Source organism: Poecilia latipinna, unplaced genomic scaffold (assembly GCF_001443285.1).
Source record: "Poecilia latipinna isolate Pla-1442-1.1 unplaced genomic scaffold, P_latipinna-1.0 Scaffold566, whole genome shotgun sequence".
Taxonomy (NCBI): domain Eukaryota; kingdom Metazoa; phylum Chordata; class Actinopteri; order Cyprinodontiformes; family Poeciliidae; genus Poecilia; species Poecilia latipinna.
This window is the reverse complement of record NW_015113182.1, coordinates 210,092-223,282: the sequence shown is the minus strand read 5'-3', so window position 1 is coordinate 223,282 and position 13,191 is coordinate 210,092. Positions and strand designations below refer to the sequence as shown.

The 13,191-nt window shown below is 39.4% G+C and overlaps 2 protein-coding genes across 4 annotated transcripts in view; both read right to left on the bottom strand.

Annotated features, from left to right (window-relative positions):
• The window catches only part of LOC106953161 (E3 ubiquitin-protein ligase RNF19A-like), a 31,128-nt gene extending 27,251 nt beyond the window's left edge, over window positions 1-3,877 (bottom strand). The window contains 1 exon segment of the mRNA XM_015041736.1: window positions 3,638-3,877. Within this exon segment, the coding sequence (XP_014897222.1) occupies window positions 3,638-3,754 (117 nt within the window). The 5' untranslated portion in view covers window positions 3,755-3,877.
• A 1,774-nt stretch (window positions 3,878-5,651) lies between these two features.
• LOC106953159 (polyadenylate-binding protein 1) lies at window positions 5,652-12,327 on the bottom strand. 3 transcript variants are annotated; one of them, XM_015041731.1, is made up of 17 exons: window positions 12,084-12,327; window positions 11,881-11,945; window positions 11,494-11,775; window positions 11,193-11,386; window positions 10,928-11,043; window positions 10,474-10,613; window positions 10,279-10,373; window positions 10,025-10,162; window positions 8,898-8,993; window positions 8,539-8,811; window positions 8,352-8,442; window positions 7,557-7,679; window positions 7,329-7,471; window positions 6,510-6,594; window positions 6,282-6,412; window positions 6,113-6,203; window positions 5,652-6,019 (listed from the first exon to the last, which is right to left on the bottom strand). In XM_015041731.1, the coding sequence occupies exons 3-16, from the start codon at window positions 11,684-11,686 to the stop codon at window positions 6,114-6,116; spliced, it is 1,908 nt and encodes a 635-aa protein (XP_014897217.1). In that variant the 5' UTR covers window positions 11,687-11,775; window positions 11,881-11,945; window positions 12,084-12,327; the 3' UTR covers window positions 5,652-6,019; window position 6,113. The 3 variants fall into 3 exon arrangements, with proteins under 3 accessions (XP_014897217.1, XP_014897220.1, XP_014897218.1); XM_015041734.1 differs by lacking the exon at window positions 11,881-11,945 and having other exon boundaries at window positions 12,082-12,327; XM_015041732.1 differs by lacking the exons at window positions 11,881-11,945; window positions 12,084-12,327 and adding an exon at window positions 11,987-12,079.
• Between the last annotated feature and the right edge of the window lie 864 nt (window positions 12,328-13,191).

Genomic DNA, 13,191 nt, shown 5'->3' with positions numbered 1-13,191 from the left:
AGATTCAATTACTTTGGCCATCTTCCTTCAATTAAATTAAGTCAAAAATATTCAAGGTTACGGATAATTAACCAATACAATTACCATTGAAATAAAAAATGTATAAACAGGCAATATAAGTAACACGTTTTCCAAAAACTGTCATTGCCATCCCCCAAAACATCGGCACCAGTTGTGACAGCTCTGAAACATCCTGGACACCTAACGGCAGCTCTAGTGGAAGCCAGACTCAGCTGTTACAAAGGTGCCGAAACCAATGGCATCCCTGATACCTGTTGTGTATTCGATTAATTCAAAGACGAAAGGAGTCGGCTGGATTATTCAGATGAACTTTAGTGAATAAATAGGATGAACGAATCATACATAATGATATACGAAAAAGTGTAGGAATTCAGCTAACATAAGTCTTTCTGCGAAAAAAAACTCTTACTAAATTCTTTCTTCTTCGTCTGTCTTCAAGTTCTTCTTCTACTAGTTATAAAGCATCATGGGATATGTAGTCCATTTTCCGAAGTGTTACGTAAGCTAACACTTAGCCGTAAGTATTAGCTTACGTAAGTGTTAGCCGTAAGCTAACACTTACGGCTAGCCCCGAAAACAGTGGCACTAATGGCAGGTGTCACAGGAAGTGCCAGTATGAGGTGCCGAGGTCAGCCGAAGTCAATGGCAACTCTGACAGCTAGACCCGAAAACAGTGGCACTTGTGGCGCGTAATGACACCTGCCACCGGAAGTGCCATTAGTAGGTGCGGTGTCACGATTTGCGCTCGGCCCTGCTGCACCAGTTCGATTCCCGTCCTGTTGACCTTTCCTGCATGTCTTCCCCTTCTCTCAATACCGACTTTCCTATCAATTAACTATCAAATAAAAGGCCACCAGAGCCAATAAAACCTTAAAAAAAAAAAAAAAAAAGTCATCCCAATAATCAGGGGATCCTTAAGATTGTTGGAAGGTGGAAATCGGGACAAAAATCGCAGAGTGAAGCAGGTATTAGCAATACGTGGAGTAAACATTTCTTTAAATGAGCTCTTCATACTTTAGAATATAAACACAAACATGACACCAGTCATAAGAACGGTGGTATAAGCAGGTTGCCTGACAACCCAATATTACCCCATTAACACATGAGCCTTATACCTTATACCCCATAGAGAAGAGGAAACCACCCCCAGTCCTCAAGGGCCGCTGTCCTGCAACATTCCAAAGCATCCCTGGTCCAACACACCTGAATTAAATGACTAAATAACCTCAACATATAGCCAAGTTTCCCAGCGTCCTGCCAATGACCATATTATGTGAAGCAGAGAGATATTCAAAAGCCACAGGACTCCAGCCCTCAAGGACTGGAGTTTCACATCTTTACCATAGACCATCTAAAGCAAAATGATGGGATAGCTTACTCTGGTTTGGAACTATTGATGAGAGATGCACACAGTCATCTGACCCCAAACTAAAATATAGTTGGAAAAGCTGCAAAGTCGCTTTAGTTGCGAGTCGTTGCGAAGCCCCATGTGGTGATGTCATGGAATAAGAGATGGATGACCGCCTTTAACCACATGAGAAATGAGCTTAAATGCCTTGAAATGGCATTCGCTGTGAACTGGAGCTATATAAATAAACCGAATTGGCTATTACGGGGGATAATAAAGCTTGCTATACAATTTAGTGGTGTGCCTAGCCCCTTTTTTTGAATTTCACCTTTGTGTGACAATCAGGACTGTTTCTATTGTATTATAGGAGAAAATTAGAGAAAAATATGTACTCTTTTAAGTAAACAGTTAAATCTCAAATAGCAATAATTTTAAAACTGTTGATTGTTTTTTTTGTGACATATGTAACAGGTCTCCCTTGTAAATGAGACAGCGAGTATCAAGAGATTTTTTTTCTGTATAAATAAAGGATTAAAAAAAGTCCAACTGTGACACTGAATCAAAAATGACTTTGAGAGTCTTTAAGCAATAAGATTATTTTCAATTAACCAAATTAAAAATATTTCATGTGTCAGAATCAACACAGTGCTGTGACCTCTTACTTTCTGGTCTTGTAGCTGTGTTTACCATCAACCAATAAAGGGAGGTCACACACAGGTCCTGACACACACACTGGCACACAGGCTGTGGCATGGCGAGCCAATGACCTTTACTTTAAGCTTAGGTGTATGGTGTTAAAAACCACTGTGTTCTTAGGAAGCGGATTCGAACATCCAAACGATGACGATAGATTGTACTTTTTCTAGACAACTTTTATTGTTCAACTGTTACCATGTCAACATAAATAACTAGATAATTGTTTATTTCCAGGGAGGTTGGTGATAAGGAAATAAAAAAACTAAGAAAAAACATCAATTTAAAATCTTACTACTGAATTTGAAGATAACAGCATATTACCCAGAGAAAATATGATAACTGTCCACCATTCAGTACAGGAGTTGGTGACTCTGATGGGATTAAATATGATTGTCAGAGATTAATACTAGAAAGAGTTTATACCAGCTTTTTAGGCAAAAAGAAATACAAGTGATTCTCTGCACCCAATCAGAGATCAGTTTCCTCAGGAAAAGAACATTTTCATTTAATTTCATTGTATATTTTTATCCATATTATATGACAATAAATAATTCATTTACAAAAGGAAATTAAGTAAAAACTAAGTACATATTTCATTCAAGATTGACATTCAACCTCAACAACCAATTATAAAATTTTGACTTTTTGAAAAGTTTCAATTGTTTAACTCCTCATGCATTTTCCATTTCTCAAATACCAAAGTAATGTTATAAAAACCATAACTACTGAGGCAGAAAGCAGTTTTATAAAGTTAGAAAACTTTCCCTTAACCGTGCAAATCTGTTCCCGGCAGTTTGCAGTGGTTGAGAGAAGCGTACCCAAGTTCCAAGGATGGATATGGGATAATTAATATCCAAACCGTTATTTTGGTATCAACAGGTGATTGGTTTTACTTAGCATATGAAGGTTTTATGTACAACACATCAAAAGCGGTACCTTCTCAATTTAAATAACTATTTAAAAAAAAGGGTTGATCAAATGATCTGTATAAGAGTCAAGGTAGGAAGGAAAAGCAATGACATAATGAAGATCTTTTGACGTAAATTCATTTGTTTACATACGTAGTGCGGTAACGTCGCAACCCCCCTGAAATCGTGACTTTCACTACGGCTGTTCGAAGAGTTTAAATATGTAACCAAATAAATAAATAAAAATCACTAAAGCAGAACTTTAGACCGACCCTCCATGTCGTCCGTGATGGGTTACCTGATGTTCATCTGATGTTTTAATAGTCATCTGATGTTTTAAAAATTATCGAGGCATCAACTGTTGCTGTTTTGATTTGCACCCCTCTTACGCTGAAACTTCTCAGCAAAGATAGAATGTTTGCCGAGGTAGCTACATAGCTCACTGTTTGACAACAGCTGATGGAAATTATTAACTATATGTAACGTACAAATACACACAGGCTTCGGCAAACACGGTAAAAACACACGAGAGAATGGACATTTTTCATAGGTCACAGCTTGCCTCAGTGACGGCCATCAGACTCCCAACAAGCTAACTAACTTCTACACACCGAGCGTTAGCAGCTGGCTAGCAAGCTTAGCTAAACGCGTTGAGAGAACCTACCGTCTGTTGCCAGTGACACTTGTTCTGGAGACCGTGGGAAACACCAGACGTGATGCGTTTTAAGAAAGGTGAACCTAACTTATGACTCGCCCAGCTGCTGTGCCGTGAATTCCTCATACGCTGAGAGAGGCACTTATTTTCCCCTTTCTTCGGTCCCACCCAGCAGCCCCGTTTCGAACGACAACAGCTCCTACAAGAGATCGCTCTGTTGTTCGCTGATCTCGTTCTAGCTCTGGAAATTCAAATAGTATCGCGAGAGTTTGTGTCGCGAAGCGAACGGACTCTGGACTCTTCACTTTTTGGAAGTAAGCTGTATCTCTCAACTAATGTATTTCTAATACTATTGACAATTTTTGAATGGAAAGAAGTTGTTTAAGGTTAAGCACTCCTCAAGCACATCGAAAAGCTGAGGTGGGTGGTTAGTTACATTTACGTAAGTAACTCTTTGGGGGGGAAAAAAAACCGTCTGGGGTAATTTTACTACCCCACACGTTTTACTTTTACTTGCGTACTTTTATTATGAACCATCATAACTGTGTGTTAAGTAATTTTTGGATATTATACCCACCTCTGCATAAAACGAAAAAGAGAGAAACCAGAGCCAACTCTATGCTTTTGGAGGCCCAGGGTAAAATGTTACTTGGCGGGCCCAACAATATCCACACAGCATCATTAAACTTTTTATATTGCACAAGTTGGATTATTGTTGCATTTCTGTTTATTTGCTTATTAGTTTTGCATTTCGTCTTTACATGTAGACTGCTTTAGTGAACAAAAGCAAGGTACATAATATCCTCCCTACTTCAGTTTGGCAGGATATTATGCTTGATTTTAATATGGGTCACATTATTTAATAATTACAACTTCACGTAACATTTTCCCTTTTTTCACTCTTTAATTTCCATATTATCAGTCGTATCTGGTAGACCGGTTTACACAGATGGTACTGGTTCATAATTTCTTTCATTGAAGCACTGCCTTTTTTGGATGCTGTGCAGCAACAAGGATTTTTGCTTACTTTTCTGCTTTCAAATATTTAATATCATTTTAAGATCAAAAAGTACTTTTGAATACATTTCCAGCTCAGACATTAGAAATGACTAAATATTGAGTAGCATACAGTCATCCCTAACAGTTGCAAAATTTGCTTATGCAATAGTGTATGTAGCCACAAGGCACTTTATAAGAAATCCAATTCATATCCATAAATATATAATCAAATCAAATCAAGTATAAAGGCAGATTTACACTCAACTCCAAACTGATTCTAGTTATTACAAAGGAGTAAAATTCAATTTTTAAAACCAGTCATTAACTATTTAGGAAGCATCCACTGAAGGTGATTTTTTAGCATATATATATTTAGTTAGCATATGCTATATGCTACAAGTGATTCCACAAATACCCTTTTTACTGAAGTAACTAACCATTTTCCCTCTTTTATTTGTTTTACAAAATGGGCAGATAGTACATGAGACAATTTGGTAATGAGATGGCAGACAAGATAGCTTTAGAGCGCCATCCCAATCCAAGATAGAAAGGATTATGTGAAAGCCCTGTGTCCAAGTGATTCAAGAGGAAATGAAGTATAAGCCTGCATAGTTAGAAAGCTCATTAACTACATTCAAATCCTGTCACATGTTTGAAACCCCATACTCAAGTAGGAAATTCCTAATTAAGCAGAAAAACCAAAAAGTAAACTGCTTGTACCAGAATTTTGACATGTGACAGGCAGCAGAATACAGGATTTTTTCCAACCACTTGAACATTCTGTACATATTTGTAGTGAACAAGACAGATTTGTATCAATGTAATGCTCAAGAACAGAGGCAGGTGGTTTCCTGCTATGCTCAACAAATGTCAGGGCAAAAATGATCCAGTCCTGTGATTGACACAACAGTGACACCTAGTGGAGAAAGCTGCTGAGAATCTGAGCTGAAGACGTGATGTGCGACAAATGGAATGTGGTTTTTCTCATCAGTCGTGTTAACAATAAATCCCACACCAGGAGTGGTAATTTCGAATGACGTTTTATTACAGCCAGTAGTTTACGATACAAATCACCTCAAACTGCTCAGCAACCATTTCCCTGATATTGCTGACAGTTTGAGCACTGACACAGTAAAATGACATAAAACAGAGGAATGCATTCAAATTTATTACAATTTTCAATTTTATCTATTTTGCTATTTTTTTAAACTAATTTTTGTTTATGATCAAGGTCTAGTCAAACCATCTCTAGACCTGGCAGATTCAATTTCTTTTTTTTTTTTTTTAAGAAATAATTTATCGTTTTGCGATGTTTTCTGAGTTTTAGGTTTTTCAATGTTTAAGTTTTTTTTCTCTTTTTCCATCGGTGAAGCAGGTTTCAAAATGCTCAAGCTGCAAGACAAAAACAAAGAAAAAAATATATATAAATATTCCAGACAATAGTTTGAACAATGTTCATAATGTTTAACTGTGTATTGTCCCCACCTTAGACGCTGGGAACACCGGCAGGTGTGGTGGACTTCTGCGCAGCCTCTTTGGCCTGGTGGGCCTGAAGCACAGCAACAGCCTCATCCACCTGAAGCAGAAATGTTTATGAACCCCAAAGCAAATGCAGTGTTTCAACACAACTCAATATGTTCAAGATGAAGCAAACCTTGGAGCGCAGAGATTCAGGTGACTCAAGCATGTGAAGCAGCTCAGAGTTGTCTATCTCCAGAAGCATACCGGTGATCTTACCAGCCAGGCTGGGGTGCATATTCTGGATCAGGGGGAACAGACGCTCACCTGAGGAGGGAAGCAGTCAACTGGGTCATAAAACAACTCAACTGAAGGTGTTTTAAAGAGTCCCAGAAATCTCCATCAGAGCTGATTGTTCACTCACCCAGCATCTGCTTCTGCTCCTGAGGAGGAGCAGCAGCCAGCATGGAAGCAGTCAGGGGCTCCTGACCTTGGACATGGACAGCAGGCTACGAGACAGAAAGACGTCAGACAAAATCCGACCAAAAACAAGACAAAGTCCGCACCAACTATGCCAATAACAAAGTAACTTGGATATCTATATGGGTCCAGATATTTAAAATTTCTAGATCGAGTTTCAATGTCAGTGTCCTCAATCCATAAGGGCAGATCTATTCCATTTAATTCTATTGACATATTTTGAATCCCTAATTCCACTTTCTGAGCAGTTTAGAGATAGCACTATTGTGAATATGTAAATTGACGCTAGACCATCTGAGTGTGTGGGTATAGATGTATATATTTAGACATGTACACCAAGATAAGATGGAAAAATTAACTAACCTGTGTCATCTGAAAATATTGTATAAGTTTATGGGGTAGGAGTTCAAAGGTTTCTTACTTCTTCCTACTCCTTTTGGAGCATGTTAAGATTATTGGATAAAAATGTGTCTTTTGCATTCCTTGCTCGTGTGTGATTTTATATTTCTATCATGTTCAAAATAAAGAAAACAAAAAATAAACGTGAAGCTATTGGTGTATTTAAGTGTGTTGTACTAGTGCAGAGTTACCAAATACATTCATAATTCAGTACTTCGATGTCAAGAAACATCTCATGTCAATCCAGCACCGTTATTCTGTATTGGACTTGACAGTAAACCTCAGATATTGGTATCAGAAGTGAAAAAAGTGAATCTCTATTTGAAACAATTGATTTGTATGTAAATGCAAAATGTCTACTTACTTGCTGCATGGCAACTTGTGGTTGGGACGCCATGTGTTGCTGGGGGTTGCGCACACCGGCAGCATATTTGTACTGAGGCATGGTACGGACTGGGGCTGCAGTGGCTGAAGCGCTTGCAGGGCGCTGGCCGAGGGCCTGGGTGGCTGAGGGGAGAACCAGAGACAATTGGTTAAAAACGCCCACAGAGAGCGACCACCTCGTTAGGATGTTGTGACGTGAAATCCTTACGCATGCGCTGGGAGGCCATCATGCGCGGAACCTGGGTGTTGGTGGTAGTGGTAGCACGAATGGTGTTGAAGGTCTGGGGCCTTGGTGCTGAGGGACGCATGGCGTTGGGCATGTTTTGGAAATCTGAAGAAATTCCACACAATTAATGCATCAACATCAGGATGTTTAAGAGTTGAAGCTCCATTATGCAAGTTTTATAAAAAAAAATATATATATATATATATATATTTATTTTACATATTTGTTAAAACTATCTCTATATTGTGATGCAAGTATGGAAAAATCTGTGAAAAAAACAAAAACAAAAAAAGCAAGCTGTCTTCTCCCAGTGTTGACTACAAAATACAATTACAAACAGGAGGAGGGTCTTAGTGCCATCAATCATGCTTGTATACACACTGCTCACAACACAATCCCTCTTTCCCTTGCTCTGCGCTATGCTACAGCTCCTTCTTAGAGTCATCTGTGGCCATGCTAACTAAGGCTAGTTAGCATGGCCACAGATGACAGCAGATATGGAATGGTAAGTTGTTTCTCTCCCATTAGCACAGTTACCCACGAGAACACGAGGCTGATTGACAGCAATAAGACCCTCCTGGCTGATTGCTCGTTTCTCACTGGGAGCGGTGCGTTTCTTCAGATGGCAATACTGGAAGGAGGGGAATTAATTTTTTTCACAGGTCATTTGTCTCATATTATTCCTTCACAAAATGGTGATAGTTTTAACAATTATTATTTTTTTACATAAAAAGTTACATACTGCAGCTTTAAAGGAACATAGGAGAAACGACTTACGCTGAGGTCGCACTCCCTGAGCAGCCCAGCGAGGACTGGGGCGGAGCTGGGCCAACTGGTTGGCGGAGTAATACGCAGCGCGGTTCTGAGCCTAAAAACACCGATATGTATTGTTAAATACAAATCCACATAAAAGTACTGATGGAATATTAGCAAACCATGTTAATCAGCTGCCTGGGGGGTTCACCTGTGGAATAGCTGCCATGAAGTAGCCTGAGGGCGGAGCGGGCTGGTAGGGGTTGAGGACAGGGTTGGGCACGGCTCGGACCGTGGCCATCCTCTGCATGTATTGGTTGGTCAGGTGGGCCTGGCGCTCTTCCTTCCGCTGAGCCAGCGCCACATACAGAGGCTTCGTAGCCACAATGCGCCCATTCATTTCCGTCACAGCTTTAGTGGCCTCTTCAGGCGATGAAAAGCACACGAACCCGAAACCTTTGCTGCGGCCGCCCTCCATCATCACCTGAAGCCAAGAGTGGAAGACATCCGTTGCATTTTCAGACCACCAGCTGATGTGACATTTTGTCTGAATTAGAAGACTGGCTGTACCTTCGCACTGGTGATGGTCCCGAACGGGGAGAACTCCTTGCGCAAACGCTCATCGTCTAGGCCATCGTCGAGGTTTTTAACGTACAGGTTGACACCCTGGGAAAAGAGAAATGAAATTAAATAAAGCCCAACTTCAGTGGAATTTAAATAGTTACGATTCTGAACTGTGACTGAATATTGAAGTTATAAAACCAATCTTTATGCAATCTTGTATACCAATTATAGATTGTTTCAGTTTTTTATTTTGAAAAGTTTTTTCATTTTAATAAAGCTATAAATACTGTTGTGATTTTTTTTATTGTGCTTACTTAGGACAAAGGATTAAATTTAGTTATTGTACTAATAGCTGTGTATTGCGATAATGTTGATTAATTCTATTAAATTTATATAGAGCCAATTCACAACAAAAGTCTTTACAAAAAAAAAAAAAATTAAATCACACATACATTCCAATTGATCCTGGTTCTCAAGTAGTACAGTAAACAAAATAAGATTTCTGAAGTTTCTATTGTCTGAATAAGCAAAGCACTGTTCTAATTAAAATTTAATTTATCTTGCCTTCTCTATGAAGCAGTGGGGTTTGCAGTTGAGCTGCCATACTGATCAAACAATGCATACAGTTATCAGTTTGTAAATGATTCACTTGATCTTATGACTGTGTATAACCAAATCAAAGGTTGTAAGTGCACTGTGAGTGCAAGATGTGGATTTATAAGATGTACATTCAGCCTCGACAGATGGTCAAAGTATCAAGTACACGCTACGTATAAAAAATATAAGTATCTACACATGTATCTACGCAGATGCATTTTGTCACAATGCATCTTTGTGAAGTAGTCGAAATAATAAATTATTTTTCAATTTTATGTCCTTGTTTTACTTACAGCCTTACACAGTATTGGGTTCTAAAAAGTTTATCTCTGCAGCTAGTTATTATCCACATATACAGATAAATGAACCACATTTGTGACATTAAACAGAGGTTAAAGCCAAGGTTAGCTTACGGTGCCATATTGTCACACCTCACTAACTACTTGAATAATTTTTTTTTTATTTTCCATACTGACATATCTCTATCAAAGCCTGCAACATGTTAACTGTTAAACCGTCACGGAACAAACACCAACCTGGTATCTGGTCATGCGATCTTGCTTCATCTGCTCAAATTTGCGCTTAAGTTCATTCTGGCGCTCGCCCTTCTTCTGTGCGCGGCCCACATACACCTGTCGGCCATTCAGTTCTTTGCCGTTCATGTCGTCCACGGCCTACAAAGCCACCAGAAATAGAGCGGACACACATTCAGATTCAATTCAAATGGCAAACACAAAACTGAAACCACGTTTGTTAATAATAATAAAAAAGACATGAAACGTATGCTAACTTTCTGAGCGTCTTCGTGCCTCTCGAAGCTGACGAAGCCGAATCCCTTGGACTTGCCGCTCTCGTCCGTCATGACCCGGATGCTGAGCGCAGGACCTTCGGAAACAGGCAGGCTAATCAACACATTTACCCAGCCACTTCATACCCGATAGCTGGCGATTTGCAATCGTCCGCATCTGAAATCTTGACGTCTCACCATATTTGCTAAATAACTCCTTCAGCTTCTCATCATCCATGTCTTCCCCGAAGTTTTTGATGTAAACGTTGGTAAACTCTCTGGCACGTGCCCCCAGCTCAGCCTCCCTCTCTTTGCGCGACTTGAAGCGGCCGACAAATCTGTTAAAAAAATGACAAAAGTATGCTTAAGTCACACACTTTGATATAAAACAGCAGAAGTATACAAATACAGACGGCATCGTAATTGCATCCAAATTATGATAGATTTTTTTAAAGAATCAAATACAAATGTAGTGATTCCCTCTGTATTTTAGAGATGCTTTATTTGTAAATGTTTCGAGTTTACGGGATGCTGGTTGACAAGATGCAGGAAAACACAAAAATAGCGCTCTGAGTTAGGCATCAAAATGTTTGTTAAGCACATTCCCCTCACACGTTTTAAAAACAAAAGTGTAACAATCTCCACCACTTACACTTTTCTGTCATTGAGCAACATGCCGTTCATTTTCTCAATGGCACGCTCAGCTGCTTCGTGGGTCTCAAAGTGCACAAAACCGTAACCTTTTGAGCCATTTTCATCACAAACCACCTTAGAAAGGACAGATTTGAGGATGTTAAAAAAAACATTGAAACACACACACACACACACACCATGCAGGCCAATCATTACAAACTAGCTTTAATCTTGTGAAATCCTAACTCATGCATTAACACAGAATAGATCTGTCACTGTCTTACCTTGCAAGAGAGGATGTTTCCAAACGCAGAGAAGGTGTCATAAAGGGCCTTGTTGTCAATGGACTTGTCGAGGTTTTTGATGAAGATGTTTCCCACCCCGCTCTTCCTCAAGGAGGGGTCACGCTGGGACCACATGATGCGGAGAGGCCTGCCCTTAATCACATCGAAGTTCATCGTGTCCAAAGCCCTTTCAGCTAGAAACGTTTTGAAAAAATAAAACAAAAGAATAACCTTAGGCACCCTGTCGTATATGAAGTACAAGTGACTTTACACGTGACTTATCTTTTTAACTATATCCTACCGTCAGCTGGTTGTTGGAAGTTAACATACGCATATCCTAGCGAACGCCGGGTGATCATGTCTCTGCACACTCTGATAGACAGGATGGGTCCGGCCGGGCTGAATTTCTCGTAGAGCATGGCCTCGGTAACATCTGGGTGCAGGTCTCCTACGTAGAGCGAGGCCATGGGGTAGCTAGGCGCGCTGGGATTCATGTCGGGCGTCGTTCGTTTTCAATCAGATAGCTGTTTGAGTTCGACGCGCAATAGTGGCTGTCAGGAAAGTTAAATACGTTTTCTTCACTCTGTTTTGGCAAATAAAAAGAGAAGAGACAGAAAAAAACCGTTAACTGCTAACAACGTGGGCTATGTAGCTCGGCTATGTAGCAAAATGTCGGAGTGCGGCCTACCCAATATGGCTTAAATGTCACAATTTGAGACGTTTAGCTCCTTCAAAATCACAAAGAGCGATAAACTATCGATACAACAAGACACAAACAGCGACAATTAACTTACTGTAAGTAATACTTCTTTAAATGTGGGGAGAAATAACAGGCTATCGTTAATTAGCCGCGCTCTCAACAATGACGCTAGTAACGTAGCTTGCTAACACCGTTTTCGTCGTTCCGTCTTTCGTTCTTTTTCGAAGGCAGCGTCTTCTTCGCGTTGCTTTGTTGGCAAATCAAATCCTGCTTCACCGATTTTAGGTTTTCTTATAAAAATATGTCTGCGGGTGCTCACTAGCTTTTGGTTTGTTTCATAATAATAAAATGTGTGCCGAGGCTAGCTCCGGAGCACACCCTACGCAGACGGATTACAAGAATGAAAGGAAGGACGGGGGAGGCTGTTTCCAGATTCCAGTCGAAACGCCGGCGCATGCACTAACCGTGGTTAGCGTCACGTTTCTCGCGATATTTAATGTTTATGAGTAAAATAACATGTAGAGAATTTAATTGAATAATCTTACTAAAATTTTACTATACATAGTTTGAAAAATTTAAACCCAGTTTCTCAGAAAATTAGAGCTTAAGACGAGCCCAGGGAAAAGATGAGTTTTTTTTTTCTCCATAAATTCTGGCTTTGACAGGACACTAAGAAAATGACAGAACAAATATGGCTTTTTGGAGGGGTTGCTAGAAGAATGATGCAGGACCTGGAGACCTTGCTGTTATTGAACTATGAAAAGGAAAAAGAAAAGAAATGTTGAAAAAGAAATATTGCAAAGGTCCAGATAAAATCCAGACCTCAAAATCATTGAAATGCTATTACAGAACCTTAAGAGAACAGTGCATAAAAACAGTCATAAATCTACCTAAATGAAACAATAAACTTTTGGTTTATTGTTTATCAGAAAGTGATGGCATTGTAGAAGCTGTTCTATGATTCCTTTTACTTTAAAATATGTAAAACTTTAAGACTAGATTTTGTTTATTAAGCTCTGATATAAAAAACCCTCACCAGACTTGGAAGATGAAGTACTTTCTTCTTCCCATGCCTGCACTAATCCATCTTTAATACCTCAACTCCTTGTAGCTTCCATGTACAGGCAACTTCCATTTCAGACATGTTTTATTTCTAAAAGTTTATAAAACTTTTGGTTGCTATTTTAACATGTAACAGTTCACATATTATTAGTGCATATTAGGACCATGTGTTAAAATCTTTATCCAATTTCATGTAGAAACTAAATGTAGGAACCTTGATAGGGCTGCTTAAACAGA

Bases quoted from the DNA above. Each gene is read 5' to 3' on its own strand.
- LOC106953159 (XM_015041734.1), bottom strand. From the start codon at position 11,686: ATGAATCCCAGCGCGCCTAGCTACCCCATGGCCTCGCTCTACGTAGGA. The intron at 6,595-7,328 runs GTAAGTAGACAT...TCTGTCTCGTAG, and splicing joins CACAAGTTGCCATGCAGCAA to CCTGCTGTCCATGTCCAAGG. The intron at 6,413-6,509 runs GTGAGTGAACAA...TTCCCTCCTCAG, and splicing joins GGAGCAGAAGCAGATGCTGG to GTGAGCGTCTGTTCCCCCTG.